We start from the raw sequence: 21,747 nt of genomic DNA, 5'->3' as shown, positions 1-21,747 counted from the left end.
TAAGACATGCAGCGTTATGGTTTGATTTACAGATATTATAAAACGAATCCATCATAGGTTCAGCTAACATCCACCATCTCACAGAGATTAAAATGAAGTAAAATTGACAAATTAGTTCTCTAGTTGCACCACAGTTCAAAGTGTTTACTAGCCCCATGTCACTAGTGGGTACTCCCATGGTAGTGGAGTAAACTTTATGAAACACTTGCTTCTGCACTTGAATTATATTATTTAACTCACATTCACACACGTATACCCGATGAGATGCATTGTCTTCTATGTGCATTTGAACAGGAGGCTGAGGCACTGAAACATTAAGTCATTTGCCCAGAGTATCATCCCAAGAAGGTGAGATAACTGACTTTGGCCTCTAAAGCCCTAGCAGATAATGGAAAAAATTAAAAGCCTTTAGAAGTAAATTTAAATTCTTTTTATTGCAACCTAACTTGTTTGTTGCCAGAAGGGAATGGAAAGACACTTTGGAATTGAAACCATTCTTTTGTATGTTAATCATCCAGTCTATAAGTATTTTGGGGGCCATGAGTACATATCCTGAGTTAATCCCACTGAAAGAAAAAATATAAACATTTAACTTGATACTAGAAAAATTAATGTGCACCCCGTTGACTACTTGCATGTGATCCCAGTGATTGAGAGTCACTTCTCATTTTGCTAACACAAAATAATAAATCCCATGCTATGGAGGCTGGGATACAGTAGCATGACTCTTGCTAGTGAGTCAGTGAGCCTAAATTTTGACCCAGTCTCAGTTCAGCGTGGTGATTATTCTGTACTCACCCTTCTATATTCAGTAACTTTCAAAAACAGTTCAAAGGTGTTACTTTGATTTTTCAGTTATACATTTCTTAGTTTACAGAAATAATGTAATGTATAAGTTATCCTATGAATTTAATGAATTTTAAAGGCCCTGGAAATGTGCCCCCTGGGAATGAAAAAACTCTGATGTAAAAACTTTGCTACTGCCCTACATTGATTCCAATCTAGTTTGAGGGGTCAAGTCTTAGCATTCATGCAAGTCTGACCATTCATCAGTCAGGTTTTGAGGACATAATGAGTAACAACACTGCCTGGAAAAACTTACATCAGTAAATAATTGAGATGGTCTATAATTTAAATGCTGTAGGAGTTGTTTGAAGAGGTGAGCAGTAAAGGGAAAATTAATATGGACGATATGATGAGCCATGTGGGGAGGTTCCCTTTCAAATCTCCAGTTCTTTAGGGCAGAAGTATTTCTCTCCATATCTATGGTCCATTTTCAGCTTTTCAAGTGTACACATCCATGATTACTTATAGCAGTTCTCTGTAATAAAACTCTTCTTCAAGATTTTCTAGGCAAGGAAATAGTTCGATTTTATCCAATTTATTAGTTTTTATTTTGTTTACTGATATTAAAGAGATCCAGAGTTGGTTCCCCACCCCCCACCCCAGGATTCTCATGAAAACCTAAAGAAATTAACGATTAAGAAAATAACAGGGAGCACCTGGGTGGCTCAGTCCGTTGAGCATCTGACTTCAGCCCAGGTCATGATCTTGTGGGTTGTGAGTTGGAGCCATGCATTGGGCTCTGTGCTGACAGCTCAGAGACTGGAGCCTGCTTTGGATTCTGTGTCTCCCTCTGTCTCTGCCCCTGTCCCACTCGCACCCTGTCCCTCTTTCTCTGTCTCTCTATCTCAAAAATGAATAAACATTAAAAAAAAAAAAAAAGAAAGAAAATCACAGAACTGGAAGAGATATAATTGCCAAGGTGTTCAGAACTTTATAAATACTTTGATATAAAATATGTCAAAAACAATTTTAAGTTCAAAAGGATTGAGGGCTGATATTATTAAATCATTTGTTCTGTAACTCAAATGAAATCAAACTTCTGCCCTAGGACTCTTTTTTTTTTATTTTTTTATTTTTTTATTTTTGCGACAGAGAGAGACAGAGCATGAACGGGGGAGGGGCAGAGAGAGAGGGAGACACAGAATCGGAAACAGGCTCCAGGCTCCGAGCCATCAGCCCAGAGCCTGACACGGGGCTCGAACTCACGGACCGCGAGATCGTGACCTGGCTGAAGTCGGACGCTTAACCGACTGCGCCACCCAGGCGCCCCTAGGACTCTTAATTATAAATGACACAGTAACCCTGGAAAGACCTTTGATTTGGGGGTGGTGTTCAACCAGGAAGAATATTAGATTCTATAAGTATGCTACTTCTCTTAGCCAGGGCACAGAGATCCTTATTCCTGGTTATGTGTTATGACCTTTATAGGTACTGTGTGTGAGGGCTCAATTAGTTAGCCATTTGGACCAATGAGGATGACTTTTTCAAATTTTACCAAATAAAACATTTCATCTGGATGGAGATTGGAAGTTTCCTAAGTCTTCAGGTGATATGGAAGCACTAAATCTGACAGCTCCAGAACAGAAACAAACACCCTATAAATCATTTAAATAACACCTTGTTAGATTGCTATTACTATTGAATTCCTTGCACTGGAAATTCCCAAGTTATGGAGTATCAGTAGCCATCTTTCTTTTTATTTAGCCTACAATAACTTTCATGTCTTCAAATATGAATGAATTTTAAATAAAACTTACATTCAGGTATATGTTATGTAAATGACTTTGTAAGGTTACAAGCTTATAGGGGAAAAATGCTATTTTCATTTCTGTGCTCAGTGCTTGTCCTTGTAAGTTCTTCAAGAGTAGGCTGAATGATATTGAGGGCTTGTTTCTTGTGAGTATTCTCCCAAAATGTGTCCCTTGGTAGATTAAGTGTCAAATCAATCTCTAGCTTCTCGAGTGCAATATGGATATTGTATTCCTTTCTGCTATACAAGCTGTGAGCCGTTATGTCCTTAATGTGCCCTTAACTGTGTCAAATAGTTTATAATTTCTAGGTTATACTTCCTATATGAAAACTCATTCCTATATTTTAAATAGCTTTACGTGTTATTTCTTTCCCCACCCAGGGATAGAGGTGGTAAATCTTTTTTTTTTTTTTTTTTTTTTTTTTTTTTTGAGGTGATAAATCTTAATGTGGCTGTGTTTGAATCTGTTGATGTTCTTTCTTTAGAGATGATCTTTGCCTTAGTCACATCATAAAAAACTTTATAGTCATCTCTTAGAGATTTTTTCCCCCAGAAAATCCTCTTTTATCTTTGAATGATACAATTGGCTGATTTTGACGATTTAATCTGAAAATATTGATAAAATAGTTAAAGTCATTTAAAATCATCCTACTCAGTTTGGAAATAGGTAATGAGTAAATGAAACTATATGCATCAATCACCTTCCTCAGTGGTAATTACGATCAATTTAATGCATGTCATTCTTTAATTTTCCCTAAACTAACATTATTTAAGTTAGTATGATATTCATACTTATCATACAACATATTTATATGCAACTAAACCTTATATATGGCCATCTGTATCTCTCCGTATATAGTGTGTGTATGTATACACACATGTACACACAATCATAAAATGAAACTGTGGTATACATATCTGTTGGCAAATTATTTTCAAGTACATACTGAATATCTGTATAGTTCAATATACATACATTTTTTCCTTACTTTTTAAAAATAATTGCTTTGTGTTCCATTGTATGTATACTATGTATTATTCCACCAACCAACCCTCTTTTGACATATTCTTATTTCTATATTTTCTGTTCAACATATACTTGTATATATATTTTTAACCCCAAATGCTATTATATCTTTAGGATATATACTTCGAAGTGAATTGCTAGATTTAAGGATATATATATTTTAACTTTAATAAGTAGTGATTGATGGTTGTGAATATTTTTTAGAGGAAATATTAAACTATGCTATTTCTGATTGTTTTTACAATTCATATAGAAAATCATTTCTTTGGGATGCCTGGGTGGCTCAGTTGGTTAAGCATCTGACTCTTGATTTCCACTCATGTCACGATCTCATGGTTCGTGAGATTGAGTCCCATGTCAGGCTCTGCACTTGAGATTCTCTCCCACTCTCTCTGCCCCTTCCCCACCCTGTGCACATGCACCTGTCTGCTCTCTCTCTCTCTCTGTCTCTCAAAATCAATAAATAAACTTAAAAAAAAAAAAGAAAATCATTTATTTCAAAACCATTACTTACCCAAAATCGTTAAGGGGTTATTGCTACATAAGTAGCCCCATACGTGATTTATGTATATGGCAGTAATGCCTAAAATATATAACTATAGACATATTTGTGTGAAAAAGTCTTGATCATGTCTCCTCTAAGTTAAATTCAGTCGGCAAGAAAAAGATAGACCTTTGTGATTGGACAGACACAGACTTTAAGTGAGGTAGTAACTGAATGTTTTAGGTATGTGGCTATAAAATCTTTGGACAGGAAGAACTCTAGTATGATGTTAGCAGGACTTCACCAATCTACTAAGGCCACTATCTCATTTTTTATAGCTGTTCCTGCAAATGAACTCAACAATCAACAACATTTTGCTTCTATTTTTTCGTTTACAGTGAATGGAGGAAACATTTATTTATGAATTTAAATCACAAAGTGAATTTCTCCCCTTGAGGCAAAGCTCTATGTAGCCTCCACCATGCAAATGCATTGTTCACTCTTTCCCATCACATAGAATTGCATTCTGTGACTTCTTGGGATGCCACGGAAATTGGTTATGTTCTATTAAAGAAAGAAAGCCCACACAGTTCTTTATAACACTTGTTATGGTACCAGTGGAGATTTCCTGGCTAAAATTTTATGACAGACTGTTAATAAAAAAGTCTGTCCAGGTTCACACCCTCCCTTTATCTTAAGAATTTTCTTATCCCAGAAGAATGTCAATATGTTTCAGGGTCAGATAGCAGAAATCCAACCAGAATTGTTTTTATATTATAATGTAAAATATTAATAATATAATATATTGATGTATGTGTATGTATGTAGGCACATAAGAATGCAGGTTTGTGTGTTACATATTATCTATCTTCATATAGTATATTTGTGTTTCTTTCTTTCACAAATGGAAAATACATTTATAAATAATTTGTGAGAAGTAATGATAGAGTACTTGGATGAAAGATAAAGCCAGAAAAAAAATTAATACAAGAGAAAGAAAAGAGGCAATCTGAGCCAGGGAAGGGACTTAGGTGTATTTCTACTAGATAGTAGAAAAGGCAAGGATTTGTTTATATGGACAGTTTTTTAGAATTTTTTTTTTTTAAGTTTATTTTGAGAGAGAGAGAGAGTGAGTGGAGGAGGGAGGCAGAAGGAGAGAGAGAGAGATCTGTGAATGCCAAGAGGGCCCTGCACTGTCAGTGTAGAGCCTGATGAAGGGCTTGGACTCACAAACCGTGAGATCATACCTGAGTTGAAATTAAGAGTAGGATGCTTAACCAACTGAGCCACCCAGGCACCCCTATAGTTTCTTAATGGCATCTAAATGTCATGTGCATTTCACTTCCTTTTCTATAGCTCTTCACTAACCTATTTATTGACATGAGGTTATTCTAAAACATTTTGTTGAAAACATAAATGTTTACTTAATGTGCTGCTGTGATGACTTTGCCAGACTTTCCACCAGAGTGAGATTTTTTTTTTGTTTTTTTTTTCAGCGTCTGCCTTTGAAGAAGATCCCATGCAAAGCCTCTGCGCCCTCAGGCTCCTTTTTTGCCAGAGACAACACAGCAAATTTCTTATCCTGGTGCCGAGATTTAGGGGTAGATGAAACCTGTCTGTTTGAATCTGAAGGTTTGGGTATGTATTTCCTTCAGAATTTTAGCTGATAAGATTATTATGTATCTTTGTCATAGCTATCAAAGACTTTGTATAGCTATCAAAACTTGTTTGTGTGGTCATTTCACAGGTTAATTGAAAAACTTCATGTAAACTTGCAGTTTTGCTGTAAACTTGAATCTTTGAAGGTAGAAAAATATGCATGCCCTTTTACTGTTTGTCACTTTATGCACGAAAAGATAGGAATATGAATAGTGCCATTCTTTCCAAGCTAAAATCATGTATGTACAATGCAAAATTCGGGTATTTGGAAAATGTAGGCTTCAATTTTACCAGCAGGCTCTAACCTGGACTAGAACAGTAGCTCTATATGTCTGCTACAGCCATAAAGGCACCATTGTCTTTTCACCTCTACAAAAGGATGAAACACCATTCCCTGTAAACTCTATCTTTGTTGAAATGGAAGTTTATTTATGTATCTATTTTTAGTGAGTTAAAAATCAGGTAAGCAAGCAGGAGATTGGGATAATTGAAGATGATGAAATAAAAGATACTTTAGTGTCTAAACCTACCCAGATAATTATGGGGTTTTTGACTTGTTTTACTTTATAATTGAATTTTGGCAAATCCACTTCCAGACCATAGAGCAAGCTTTTGTATTTCCTTGGGAGGAAACATACATTGAATGGTTCAGTGTTTTGACAGCACTTGATAGGCTACTGTTAAATGTTGAACCCTCCTGTGTCAGCTCTGCCGAGTATAGCTCTCGCACGTAAAGTATTGGAATTAAAGTCCCATTATAATGAAATAGAACTGAGTGAAGAATGGAGACATCTGTGGGGGAAGGATGGGAGCTTTGGTTCTTTTGCCTGAGGCTTTAAAAATCAATTCACAAAATCACATAATACCAAATATTAGCATCAAAGTAAGCGGAGCATCCTTTAGAGAGAACAGGTATACAAATTGCCTTCCAAACGGTGAGAATAACCTTTTGCCCCGAAGCCTCACAAAACATTTCCCTGCTGAACCCAGGAAAATTGATGGTTAACAGCTAAAATCTTACTCATTTTGTATGCTTATGGAAATTTGTGTTTGTACTAAGAGGAGGGAAGGTGATGTGGAAAAGATTGCCATCAAATTTCTGAGAATTCTCTCAGCAGAGAGGAAAATTATATGAATTTAGATTAGGAGAATATTTTATACTATACCTGAAAGAAAAAATAAACTGGAAGAATTGCACAGTAGCCTACCATACACAATCATGTGCTTCTTGAATGATCATTATATAAATGGGCTTTGACTACTGTTTCCGCACATTAAAGTAAACCAACCTTGGTGGAAGATGTGTGTACGTATATCACTCTTCTTCAGTCTTCTGCTAATTTTACAAATAGATTTTAACTTTCATGTTTATGGGAAACTATATGAGTGAGGAATTATAGGAGGGGATCGTGGTGGAATTGTTCACACACACACACAAAAATGTTTGAAAGATCAAATGAATGAACGATAAGTTAAAAAATTCAGATCTTAGTCACAAGGAGTATACTCTTCCTATGTGGACAAACAACATCACGATTTAAAATTCTGCAGTGCCCTTGCGTTATAAAAGGAACTACCATGTGGGGAAACTCCTCTATTACTTGAGCATTTGTTTGTTGTACTGGTTTTCATTTAAGAAACATATTTTTCAGTGACTACCCTAGGATGAGGAGGAGCTGGGAATGGGAGTGTGATCTTGTCTCAGTTTTCTCACTGCCTCTGAGTTCCTTTTGTTAATTGAAGTAATAAAACTTTTGGTTGGAAGCCAAGAAGCTTGGATGGCTTTTTAAAACCCCATTCAGATAATAAGTAATACATTTTATCTTGAAACAATAAAGCCTAAAGCAACTGTATAATAAAGGTCCTGGTATATAAATACATACTCTGCAGCATATAAAATTATGTCAAGTTGAATTTTGCGATGACTTAGTTCTTCACTCTGCTTGAAAAAGAAAAAAAAAAAACGCTGACTTTATAAAAAGAAAATCCAAGATAATTTATGCATAATAGCTACTGAGTATTTTATTGAAACCTCTTTCATTTTGAATATCTTCTATATTATAACTTGCAATTAAAATGTATTTATGTATCTAAGAAAGTTTAATGACACCAAGTTTTCGAGTAATTTTTAAGCCTCTCAGTACCAAAATAAATCAGATAGTTGGGCTTTCTGGTATGTTGCTCAATGAAAGACAAATTTGAAATTTCTGCTGCTCAGAATAGGACATGAGGTGAGGTATAATAGACCCTGTGGAGACAGAAGGGAGCCAATATTATAGCGTTGACTTTAGGATTATTCAGAGAAAGGAAACAGCTGTGCCCATAGATGCTAATGATAATCAAGAGAAGGACAATGAGAAATTCCATTTCCCCAAGTGGAACCCTTTCTTCTTAGATTTTTCTTATTATTCACTGTGGGTAAGGAAGTGATTGAGTCACTGCCGATGGCCTTGGACTCCGGATTGCAGAATTGACTTTCTTGCAACAATAACGCTGTGTACTCTGCTTGATGTCTTTTCACACTTCACTTTTGAAAGAGAATTTAGGGCAAGCGTTTTTCTTTTTTCCTACCTCAAGATTTCATTTCAGTGACACACAAGATGAAGTGCATCCTTTGTGTCCTGGTGTTTTGAACAGCAAATAAATGAAAAGATGCCCTGATGAAGGGGAAAAATCTGTTTGAATGAATGATAAAGTAGATCACTGTCCTGAGTGTGTATCAAGAGGCTTCTGTCTTTAGCTGTTCAAAGGTCTTTGCCTGCATAAAGCATTCTTATCTTTGTGGCAACTGATATGCTACCCTCTGTTGCAGTGTTTCTTTGTACAGTTATTTGCAAGGGGATCTAGATTCCCAACTCACTCAATCTGTTCTCTTTCCACAACAGCTAATGACAAGAAATCTCAGTGGTGGGGAAGGTATGCCAGGGATGAACTGGAGTGTATGGATAGCGGCTGACTCCATATGCTTCTCTCATGCTTCTTGTCTTTTTGATTCTTGGCAGATAGCTTTTTATGCCACCCGATATAATCACATACAGGGTATAACCTGCAGTTTATCTTCTATGAAATTCTTGATAATTTTTCCTCTGTGAAATGTCAACTCTCAGATCATAAATTCACTCTATCCTAAATAGTGTTTCAGAAATGAGGCAATAGAAAAACGGACAAAAGTCATGAACAGCCTCGTCATAGAAGACATAAAAAAATCTAAGAAAGATACAAAACCTTAGCAATAAGGTAAATGCGAATAAAAGCTATGGAAAATTAGCAAAATAGAAGAAAATTATATATTTAGGTTGAGTGTGTGGGAAAATAGGATCTTCTATACATTGCTGAAGAAAATTGGAAATAGGCATGCCTTCTTTAGAAGGCAATTTGGCCTTATGTATTAAAGACCTCACAAGTGTTTATTTATTTATTTATTTTCAGCAAATTGTTCTACTTCTAAAAGTTTATCCAAAGGAAATAAGTAGAAGTAAGCACCAGAATGCCCACTGAAATGCTTTTTTTTTAATAATAGTAAAACAAGGAGAAATGAACTGACTCTATGACATTTAGTGATATCTTAAACAAACTAGAGGCATCTGTAGATACGAACCAAAAATATTACTGAGACTATTTAAGGATATAGAAAACCTACAATCTGCTATGAACATGAGGTCACACATATATAGTAAATGACCATTAAGAAAGACAAACAGAAATCAGGTTATAAACGATATTAATTTCTTCTTATTGTCTGTTAACAAACATCAGTCAATAGAGGTGGCATGCCATCTGAAGTATGAGCAGTTAATGTTATTTATATTAAGATATCATTGGAACCAATTTGCATAGAGAATTATTTGTTGGCCTAGAATTGTACACACTGAGAATTGTAAGAGCTATTTCCCATTGTCGAAGTTAAAGTGACATTTCAAGTGTTTGGCGAATTTTATACTGCTCTAAGAATAGACCACGTGGATCTTTGTGTGCTCTGCGGGACAGGCTTTACCCTTACAGGTCTGCATATAATGCTCAGCTACAACCCCCACTGTTCAAACCACGCTGATATATAGGTCAGTGGCTAGAGGAGATTTGTTTTTTTTTTTTTTTTTTTTTTTTTCATGTCTCACAATTGGTTTCATTGGATTCTTTAAAAATATTTAGGATTGTGCTTTAGATTCAAAAGATGAACATGAATGCTTCCTTAAATTTAATAGTATGTAGTTTATCTTTCTAAAGACGAAATACTCCCGCCAATAATTATTTTAAAAGAAATGAACTTTTCTTTTAATGGTGAAGTAAAGAAAAAATGTTTAGAAGATTCTAGGTGTGAAAGCATTTCGGTTTTCAATCTATAGAAGTTAATAGAATGTATTAATATTCTCCCTAATAATAAATAGAATAATTTTCAAAGGTTAAATATTTTAACAACCTTTTGTAACCCAGTGCTGGATATTTTGATATGGTTCATTTTTTATCATTTAAATTAAGACCAAAAATCTATGATATACTCTCAGTCTTAAAAAGTTTTAAGTTATGAATTCCCAATATTGATGCTCTTATATGAATTTCTCTAAGATATTTTAAGTAAGAAATTATTTCATTCATTAGCAGTGTTCTTGTATAGGGGATTTATTATTTGTAATTTATTTTACTATACTAATTTAGAAATTTTCAAGTGTAATTATTTTTCCCAGAGCCTTATTTACGTTGCTCAATATGTATACATTCCAGGAAGCTGTGAGATGGGGGGAAGGATGGGGTGGGGAATACTTTAAAAATGCATAATGTTGTGTTTGCAGTAATTGTGTCAATATCATTATGTTATTGGATGATTATAGGATTTGGAGGCCAGTGACTATCCTTCATCTATTTCTCAGAGAAAGAATCTACTCAGCAAGAAAAGGGTTTGCTATCTGTTGTGCTAGCATGCAAATGTGTGTGATTTGTTCTTTATTTTTATTTTCTGTGTTTGTGTTGGCTGTGTGGCGTTGTCTTTTGTGGATGCATGACCCCAATGAGTAGTTTTACAAAATCCTTTCTTTTACTGAACCTTGGTCAAGCACTGTTCTATTCACAGTATTGGTTTGATGTTGCTGCAGAAAACTAAAAAGGATTACGTGTGGACTTTTAAATATTGTTCTCCATTTTATAGTTTAAAGTCACTTGTTAACATCAGAAAAGGAATCTATGCCTACCTTCCAGTTTGATAAATCATCTCTTGTTATTATGAACTCTAAGAACATTTCTATGGAAAAAAGTTATATTAGTTTTATTAGTATAAAATAAAATATCCTTTTATTAGGATGACAATTTCAAGACATCCATTCAGCATTAGGGTTATTTATATTCAGTTTCTTTCCCAGAGACAATTATGTTAGACTTTTGTTTTTTTAATTTTAATTTATTAGCATCTCAGTTCACATTTTTACTTTTGAACTCAGAAATTCTTTCCAAATTCAGCTATTTGCCGTATGCCAGGGCAAAGGTATGAGAAAACAGTACAGAATCTGATTGAGAGAACTAAACGTCTCCCTAGAATGATATTACATCAAGACTCAGCAAAGTCAAGGTTAAATTAGGGAAATGAACAGCTTTCTAGCTTTTCCAGGATCAAATTTTTGCTGTACAATATTCAATACTAATAACTATATGCTCAATAATGGTAGCTAGGCAGTGCACGTCTTAACCATATCTACTTCTCCAACAACCTTCATTTTATAAATGAGATCCTGGGACCCAGAGAATTAAATAACTTGCCCAATGTACACACCTTCTCAATGGCCCAGGTGGAATTTGAATTCAGCTCCATTTACCTCCAAAGATCTTGCCCCTGTGTTATAGAAAGTTATGCTCTGAGTTAATTTTAGAAGTTCATATGCTTATTTAAAGAGGAAAAATAAAGTGTAACTACAAACCAAATTAGAAAAGATTCTTGCCTCTAATTGCTGTTCTGTTAGTGACTTAACCCATTAATTTCACATGAAGTCCAGTACTAAAGAAAGGAAGGACATCACTTGGTGCAGGACATTTCTTGACTCAGTGGCAAAGGCACTTAACTACATTTCATTCTATACATATGCCATAACTGATGAGATTATGAATGAAATATTCTTGTTTCTGTGAATTATGTGGATGTCATGGCCTTTCTAAATGTGAATAATGATTCTGAGAAATCTGGGTACATGCACACCCAGCGTTTATGAGTTGGTGAGATTCTTTGCTTTTTCTTTAGCTTTCTTGAGATCAGTTTCAAGGCACCTAAATTGCTGTACTATCCCTAATTGCCCCCTACCTTTAAGCTGAAAGGTTTCTGCATGGGTCTTACCAGGAGTGACATGATACAGGGAGCAGTTTGTGACTAGCCCTTAAATTTCTAGAATTTCTAGAAAAACATTTTTAGTACTTCATTAATCCTGGCAGGAGAGAAATGCCCATAGTACCCATTAAGGGCTAATTCAATGCATGAATTACTTTCCCTCCATTCATCATCATCATCACTGCTATCTGAAACATTTGTAGAGCATATTATATATAGCAAAGCACATTGGAATCTTTTTAACAAAATAGAGGAATTATAACTGATGTTTAATGTTTATTTTTGAGAGAGAGAGAGAGAGTGAGCAGGGGAAGGGCAGAGAGAGAGAGAGACACAGAATCTGAAGCAGACTCCAGGCTCTGAGCTGTCAGCACAGAGCCTGATGTGGGGCTGGAACTCATGAACTGTGAGATCATGACCTGAGCTGAAGTCAGATGCTCAACCTACTGAGCCACCTAGGAACCCCTGACTGATGTTTATTATAATAATCGCAGCATTGGCTAATACAGTGCTTTTCCAACCTTAAAGTGCTTACTCATCCCCCGGAGAACTTGTTTAATTGTAGATTCTGATCAGTAAGTTTGGGGTGGGGCCCAATAATTTGTAGTTTTATTCAGCTCCCAGCTGATGCCAATGCTTCTGGTTTGTGGACCCCAATCAAGCAGCAAGGGAGTCACATTTATTGAGTACTTGCTATATGTACCAAGTGCCCTTCACCTCATCAGGAAGAACAAGTAGAAGGCAAAATGCCTGTTTGAGAGATGAAAAATTATGCAGCCTGGGCTAGAACTTCATCCTTCTGACTTCTAGTTAACTGTATTTCCTGTTATACCACTTTTCTGAGTATTAGAGCCTTCCCTATTCTGGGAAGGTGGACAGCTATTAATTTATGATGTTTTCACGACTAAACAATATTCAGTCAAAAACATAATTGTATTTCAAATTTCCTTCCTAAATATAAATCTAAAAACCGGTTTCCCTCAAAGCCAATGTGTAAATATTGTAGTCTCTAATGTACAGACACCAAATAGACAACACAATTTTTCATGCTTTTGTTCTTTGCCCATGTGTTGAAACTTAATACATTTAGCTAAACTATACATTTATGGTTGAATGCATTTTATACTTGCAGATTCTGTGACATTGAAACTCTACCCTTTGCTTTAGTGGAAGGCCTCATTTCTATTCCTGGAGCTAGCAGCACTCCATTTGACATTTGATGCCCATGAGATTTTTATAGAATCTAGGTTATAAGACTGAGTCTCTTGCCACATATTTTTGAATAGGGATCTGTGTTACTTTCCCCAGAGGTGTTCTGCATTCTGCTTTTCTTTGAGATGGTTTTGATTATTAAAAGAAAAACCTCAATGATAAAACCTTTGGCATAATAATGACCATTGACCAGAGAGCTTTTGATTTGTTTTAAAAAGAATTTTTTAGAGGACAGAAAAAAGTAGTGATCCCCTCTTCTAACTTAAAGCAAAAGACCATGTAAATGTTTCGATGACAGACTGAAAAAAAATGTTTTCTACTCTAAACTTCAGCATAAGTAGAAGGTTTTCTTGGTTTTTTTGAAAAGATGAATCAGTAAAGTGATTTAACATAAATATACTTAGGACTCAATACAAAGTCTTTAGTTCAAATACAATATACTAAAAGCCATATTTTTAATCATTGTGACAAAGACATGCCTTCAGTAATACATAATCAACTTAGGTAATTTACTAAACATGGACTCATCTAAATTATTTCATTCACAGATACAGGAAAATTAATGTAAGGTGTTTGCTGTTTCACAAAATCACGTATTTTAATACAATTGTTACTTAAGCTCTGTATTGAGCACAAACTTGTAATAGGTATAGGATATCTGCTTTAAATTTCTTTATATGCTGACCAAATTGACCTACTTAACTTGGCATTTGATTTAGATTGATTGATTTTTAATTATTTCTGATATAAATGATAAAATATTCAAAATACACTCATTATAATGGGACCACTTTAAATTATACACATTTTACCACTAGTAATTTTTTATTCCAAAGTTTTTTTTAATGTTTATTTATTTTTGAGAGAGAGAGAGAGAGAGAGAGAGACGGAGTGTGAGTGGGGGAGGGCAGAGAGAGAGAGGGAGACACGGAATCTGAAGCAGCTCCAGGCTCTGAGCTGTCAGCATAGAGCCTGATGCGGGGTTCGAACCCACGAGCCATGTGATCATGATCTGAGCTGAAGTCCGATGCTTAACCAACTGAGCCACCCAGGCACCCCTATCACAGAGTTTTTATAGTGCTTAGTGTAGTATCTAAGTATCTGATTGGTGCACACACAAAAACATGTTTTTAGGGGAAAAAATAAGTGAATTATTGTTGGCTATGCTAAATGAAGTTAATCTTTAAACAAAGAATTTATAACAAAAATTTAAAAAATAATAAAACTAACCTCGGGAAAATCTTTCCTATGTGCCAAACACTGTGCTAAGAATAACAATAAATATTATTTGGCTTAATCCTCGCAAAAATATTGCAAGGTGTAAACTGTTGTGTTTCCCAAAATGAGATTTTATAGAATAACTGCTCAAGAGAATACAGCCAGTAAGCATGAACACTCACACTCAGATCTTTGTGATTTGAATCTCTTTCTATTAACTTAGTTTAGAACTTGTTTCAGTGCAAAAACCAAATAAAGTCACCTCTTTGGAAAATTTAGATACTATTTAAAGACTTTTGAATTTAATTTTATAGCAATAGGGGAAGAATATTTGCTTTTACAATTAAACAAACATTGCCATAATTTGCATTTTCTCAAGACACCAGGTAAGGTTTTAGTCTTTATTTAGTTCACTGTCAAAACCACTATCATCGCCAGATGATTGTCATCATCCTTGAGTTTTGAGATATATTATTTATTGAGTCATTACTGTTTTGTGTTAAATTATGCACCTGTACAGATTCATCTCATTCATTGCTTATTAGTCATCAGATACTGTTTTTTTTTTTTTGGGGGGGGGGGGGCGGTTGGCCATTATGAGTCAGTTATAATATGCCAATTAAAAAAGCCATTAATATATGAGGCAATAGCACAAGTGGGTTTTTGAAGCAATGTTTTCCTTTATAAAATATATTTCCAAGAAAACTGGGCAGTAAAATATTATCATTCTACTAGTTTTTCCTAAGAAATGATGCTGAAGAAGAGGTTCATTTGTCTTAAATTGTATAGGCTGAATCTGTTAAGGATATGAAGAATCATGCAGTTACTTTTTAGTTTGCCAAAATTAATTTTCTGATGAGTCCATGGTAGATTCAACATCTGAGTTTGGGCATGCTAAACCTGTTTTAAATTGATTAGCTCAGTTGAGGAAGCAAAGAAGTACACAACAGCAATGTGTCTTTCCTTTAAAATTTTTTTTTATTATTTATTTTTGAGAGAGAGAGAGAGACAGAGAGAGAGAGTGGGAGGGGCAGAGAGAAAGGGAGACACAGAATCCGAAGCAGGCTCCAGGGTCCGAGCTATGAGCACAGAGCCCGATGTGGGGCTTGAAGTCACCAAGTGTGAGATCATGACCTGAGCCAAAGTCGGACGGTTAACCGACTGAGCCAGCCAGGTGCCCTAGTAAAGTGTCTTATATATCACATTGTCTTTCCTTTACTAGCCAAATGATTGTTTTTTTCAGGATGAATTTTATTTTCCATAAAGTGTATCTATCCCAGTGCTTACATAGTCCTCAAAATATGTATAATGAGTTGGTTAAGGAATCAGTATAGTTGGGTCAGGTATTACTTTTTATATCTGGGTGTTGACTGCACATTGACACAATTTGGTCAGTTCACTAGTAATTTATATATTTTGACACCATTTCCATTAAGAAACGCATGAGATTTTATCCAGATCTCCTGGTGCGGTAGCCACTTGCTTCACACAGCTTTCACCGAAGATGAGGGTATTAACAGAGCCTTGAAAATCTTCCTCTCCTCAGTTTTTGTATATTCCTTTTTCCACTCAAAACTCCTATTTATTATTTTGTTCTATGGACAGCGTATTTTTTTAAAGACTGAATCAGAAAGAATTGATTATCTAGACAGGAAGATTGATTTATTTGTTAGGTTCTGCTTTCCAATGTTTGTTATTGTTCTTTTTTTGAAATTGATGCCTATGTGATATTACAGTCCATATGTTATATTGCACTGAAGTCGATTTAATATGTCAAAAGTTGTGATGTTTGTATCATTCCAGCCAGGGTCAAACAGTAGTGCATTTGAAATTGGAAGTAGTAAATATCCTTATTTTAAGATCTTTTAATTAGAAATAAGTTTAGGTTTCTTGATTAGGGGAATTCACTGAAGGTCAGCTAAAACTTATATGACCAAGAATTGAAATAGTCTATAATTGAGATTTTTCCATAATTATGTCTTAAGGAGCATTGTTGGTGGGAATAGAATTTAATTTAAAAGCTTTAAAGGTGACATTTTATGACAAGATGACAAAATTGTGTCCGTCTAAAGCCAAGTGAAATTATATACATTTACAATCCAAGTAAATGTTCGTTTTATACTCATCACAAACAAACTCCACTCTGGCATCAGTGAACCAAATGTTGCCCCTACCATAATCTGTGGAGAGAAAGAATTAGATATTTAAATTAAAGGAATAGAATAATGCTGGGAAATAGAATTATAAAATTCTATGTTTAAGAATTAAAGCAAGGTTACTTTCTTAAAATAGATTGATAAGCTATCAATAAGCCAGTATGTTCTTTTATCAGGATATTGTCTATGTAAAGACCATTCTCAAGCCAATATATTTTTTTCAGTATCTGTTGACTTTATTAGGTGATATATATAATAATATTTTTTAAATTCTCTAATCTTTGTTTAAAAGAAAGCAATACAGGCAGGAAATACTCTTTTGGTAGACTCAACAAATGCAAGTGTGATTGGACAGCATTACTGAATGTGTCCAAAGCAATTAGTAAAGCAAATTTTATTAAAACATCAGATTATATTAGAATTTGATCCAAACAAAGAACAGTCTTCTAATTTTCTCATTTTATGGGCAAAGCTGGCTGATAGTATATGTATATACATATATATGTACATATATGTATACATATATATAGGTATGTATTTGAAAATCCATTCATTTGAAAGTATATCATTCTAAAGTACCATTTAACCAGACTTGATCAGGAAGGGACATCAAATTTCAGAATCTCACTTGATGTTATTGCTTGGCAGATAACAAAGGATAATTTTTCTTATATAATTTTTCTCCTTATTCATTGCATTATTTCTGCCCAAATCACTGGTGAAGATAGACTCAGGATTTTGCAAAGTCTAGTCTTTGCTCCACTGCCTTCTGTGTACTGTGTATTTTAGGAAAAAAAATTTAAATCATTTTTGTAACGTTTATTTCTTTTTTAATTATTTAAAATGTTTATATTTGAGAGAGAGAGAGAGAGAGAGAGAGAGAGCAAGAAAGGGAGAAGCAGAGAGAAAGGGAGACACAGAATCTGAAGCAGGATCCAGGCTCTGAGCTGTCAGCACAGAGCCCAACACAGGTCTTGAACTCATGAACCGTGAGATCGTGACCTGAGCCGATGTCAGACACTTAATCGACTGAGCCACCCAGCTGCCCCTGTAATGTTTATTTATTTATTTTGAGAGAGAGAAAGAGAGAGAGAGAGACAGAGAGAGAGAATCCTAGGCAGGCTTTGCACTATCAGTGAAGAGCCCAATGCAGGGCTCGATCTCATGAACCGTGAGATCATGACCTGAGCTGAAATCAAGATTTGGATGCTTAACCTCCTGAGCCACTCAGTTGCCTCATGTACTATGTATTTTAAAATATCAACTATTTATATCATAACACAGCTACTTGTGTTTCCAATATTGACTTACTAATACTAACTAATAAAGCATTTTCCGGGGGAGATTTACTCAGGATGAGATTTCCTGAGACTCTTGGCTTTGAGGAGGAATATTGGGCAGAGTTTTGAAAGGGCTTTAAGACTTTAGTAGAGCTAAGTGTATCGTGGGATAGGATGGTTTCTGTGAATGTCAGAATGAAGACTAGCTCATTTACTGGAAGCATGAGAGAAGAGAGGTCATTGGCAAGCCTGTTTGCTATTGAGCTGCTTTACAGTCCCTTCTATTGTAAAGGTGTCCACCTCTGTCTTGTCTTTCAGTCCTCCACAAGCAACCCAGAGAAGTGTGTCTCTGTTTGCTAGAGCTTGGCCGGATTGCAGCCAGGTAGGTCAAACTGCTGCCACTATGTCAAGACATGGACCATCCTCAGCATTGAAGCAATTGAGAAGCTTGCTGGTTTTTCGTTGCTAATTTAACCTGGGTTTTGAGAAGCTACTTTTTCCAATATAATCCGTCCGAACAGCTCAAGAGCAGTTGTTCAAAATAAAGCATGCCACTAATATTCTTAGCACCATGATCTTGTTGAAGCCACTATGTCTGATAAGCATTTACTAAAAGCATATCCTCCCATCCAATACATTTTCTCTCAACTGACTGAGCCACCCGGGCACCTGTCAGCTCTCTTAGCTTCTACTTCTGAGTAGGAGGATAGTTTTTAAATTATTCTCCATATTTTGATTAAAGACAGTCCTAGAATATTATCCTTCATAAGGGGAGAGATGTTTGGAATCCTTTTCTTCTAGGAAAAAAGGAGTAATTGTAAAAGTCATAATCCTAGCTAAGTAGGCAGAGAAAGGGACTTTATTACCTCAGCTAATCTGCTTTGGTTTCACGTCTTCTCTTTTATTATCTGGCAAATGACCAAATGGAACCTCTGACAGTTCTATGAAGCCCAAAGAATTAGAAATGAGGATACAAGTGGTTGAAGAAGTCTTGATTCAAAATAAAACTTAGGAATTGATTGGAAGATGTTGTTTTCATCTAGGTCTGGGTATACTTTTTTTTTTTTAATTTTTTTTTAATGTTTATTTATTTTTGAGACAGAGAGAGACAGAGCATGAACAGGGGAGAGGAAGAGAGTGAGGGAGACACAGAATCTGAAACAGGCTCCAGGCTCTGAGCTGTGGGCACAGAGCCCAAAGCAGGGCTCGAACTCACAGACCGCGAGATCATGACCTGAGCCGAAGTCGGACGCTTAACCGACCGAGCCACCCAGGCGCCCCTTTTTTATTTTTAAAGAATTCAAAGTAAATCTGACTGAGGCTCCACTCAAAGTGAAAAAGTCAATTTGAGACATTTGGAGGTGTCCCTATTCTCTCCCACTCTGTTCCCAGATACTGTGTGAAGGCCTTGGGAGAGGGTCCCCTAGGCCTCTATCTCTCTACCACTAGGGCTTAGTTTGAGCTTGTAGTGTCCAGCTGTTTCCTGGAACCCCACTCTCCTACAGCACTGTCACCTTCTTGGTTTCTATAAAGGAGTAAGACCAAGGTATCAGTTGCTTCTAGGACTCTGCTAAACTACTCCTCCACCAGTCTTGGGGCTTCTGACCTGTAGGGCAAACAACCTTGAGTGAAAGGGCTACCAAGGACTCTACAGATGTCCCCTAAAAGGGGGGAAGTTAAATACTCAGGCAGGAGGAAAATACACCAAGTAAAATCTCAGTAAATGAGCAACTGTCCCTGAAATGGTAAAGTGAGAGAAACATGGATGGTCTGGAGTTCCTGCTTAATAGAAGGGGAGGCAGAACACTTTTTGTTCAGTTATTTATTTAAAAAAATTTTTTTAAGTTTATTTATTTTTGAGAGAGAGAGAGAGAGAGAGAGAGAGAGAGAGAGAGATACAGCACAGTGGGGGAGGGGCAGAGCAAGAGGGAGACACAGAATGTGAAGCAGGCTCCCGGCTCCAAGCTGTCAGCACAGAGCCTGACGTGGGGCCCGAACCCACGAGCTGTGAGATCGTGATCTGAGCCGAAGTCGGACACCTAATTGGCTGAGCCACCCAGGCGTCCTTCAGTTGTTTATTTTAATTATACTGCTAGAATATTCTACAATGCCAGATTCCATTTTGTTGCTTTCATAATCTAAATATATGAATGAAATAAGCATCATGGTTCTGAAAGCTGTGATATGGAGGTAAAGAGAAGGAGTTGCACTACCTGCAGAATTAGCCGTGAGTTGTCATTTTCCTCTTTAATTTGTATTAGTTGCCTGTGTTTTGGGTTTGTTTTATATTTTGTAATTACCCTTTTTATGACCAGAACACTCTGATTAGGAATCCTGCTGAAGTAAACTTTCTATGACTGAGTCATCAAAGGAGAAGACATGCTTCCCAATGACAAAATCCCTTTAGAAATCTCCGTGTCTGGTGTAAATTGCCCCTTGCCATAGTATATAAAACAAATTAAAATTTTAATTTTAATGGAAGAGGATCATAATGGCATGGTGAATATCATGATGAAGGATCATGTCAAGTGTTATGGGGTTTTTTTTCCCCAAATATTTCAAAATTGAGATTCTGGGTTGCTCCATTTCTTTCTTTCCTTTTTTTTTTTTTTTTTTTTTAAAGCACTTTATTGCATACGATTGGCAAAGAAAAAGCTGTACGTATTTAATGTATACAAGTTGATGAGTTTAGAGATAAGTATACATCTTTGAAGCCTTCCTGCAGTCTATGCCATAAATCTAACCATCACCCCCCAAATTTTCATCCTGCCATCAGCAGCAGCAGCATCTGTGATAGAAATGGGTGGCTCAATTTCTCACCACACTATGACCATGTGAGCTGGTGAAAGCAGTAATTATTCACATTACAAAAAAATATTCCTAATTTCACAAAGGAATTATCTAAGGATTAAGATAGCCTTCATGTTACAATGCTTGATTTGTAAACATTGCTATTTTATTCACCTATTTAGGTGATGTGAAGTATTGCACACCTACACTGAAAACCAGAAATGTGTTGGGGTTATTCAGGGTGTTACTTCTGTTGTGTGCAGGATAAGGCAAAACAGTCGAATGCCAACTGGATAGATTGAACATTAAAATATAAATGTATAAACAGGGCGCCTGGGTGGCTCAGTCGATTAAGCATCTGACTTCCGCACAGGTCATGATCTCCGGTTTGTGAGTTCCTGCCCCAGGTCGGGCTCTGTGCTGACAGCTCAGAGCCTGGAGCCTGCTACGTATTCTGTGTCTCCCTCTCTCTCTCTGCCCTTCCCTTGCTTGTGCTCTGTCTGTCTCTCTCTCTCTCAAAAATAAATACAAACATTAAAAAAATAAAAAAAATAAATATAAATGTATGCACATTTTATCTGCACACATTTGAAGACCTTTTTATTTTTATTTTAATAGAAGGTCAGTTGTGTTTTACAGTCAACAACCCAATAAACCCAAATCTCATTACCTAAGCCCTAAGTTGGAGCATATTAGTTAAAGGGAAAAAAAAGGAAAATTCATCTACGTGATCTAATTTTACTCCTAAATTTTTCTGTAGATTTATTAAAACCCATGTCTACCTCTTTATTTTGTGCTTCCTCCTCTCCCCACTTCTCCACAGAGGATTACATAAATTATTGAGTTAAGGCAGATTTAGCCAAAACTGGCAGTTTTGCTCTTAAAACCAATACATGAATTTGCACGCACAGTAGATGAGTTGTGACTCTAACAAAGTCTCTAGTACAATCTTGTGAGTTTGTGTGCATTTAAAAAAATCACTGATAGATGATGCTTTTTTTTATATTTGATTGTGAACACT

At 35.8% G+C, this 21,747-nt stretch overlaps 1 protein-coding gene across 1 annotated transcript in view; it reads left to right on the top strand.

The window, feature by feature from the left end:
* GAS2 (growth arrest specific 2) overlaps positions 1-21,747 on the top strand; it is a 131,141-nt gene that overhangs the window by 45,666 nt on the left and 63,728 nt on the right. The window contains exons 4-5 of the mRNA XM_060606219.3: positions 5,604-5,745; positions 18,255-18,318. Coding sequence (XP_060462202.1) covers positions 5,604-5,745; positions 18,255-18,318 — 206 coding nt within the window. The remainder of the gene's footprint in view (positions 1-5,603; positions 5,746-18,254; positions 18,319-21,747) is intronic.

The sequence above is a fragment of the Panthera onca genome, chromosome D1, assembly GCF_046562875.1.
Source record: "Panthera onca isolate mPanOnc1 chromosome D1, mPanOnc1 haplotype 2, whole genome shotgun sequence".
NCBI classification, from domain to species: domain Eukaryota; kingdom Metazoa; phylum Chordata; class Mammalia; order Carnivora; family Felidae; genus Panthera; species Panthera onca.
Note: the sequence above shows the minus strand (reverse complement) of the source record. Positions and strands in the feature narration are given on the sequence as shown.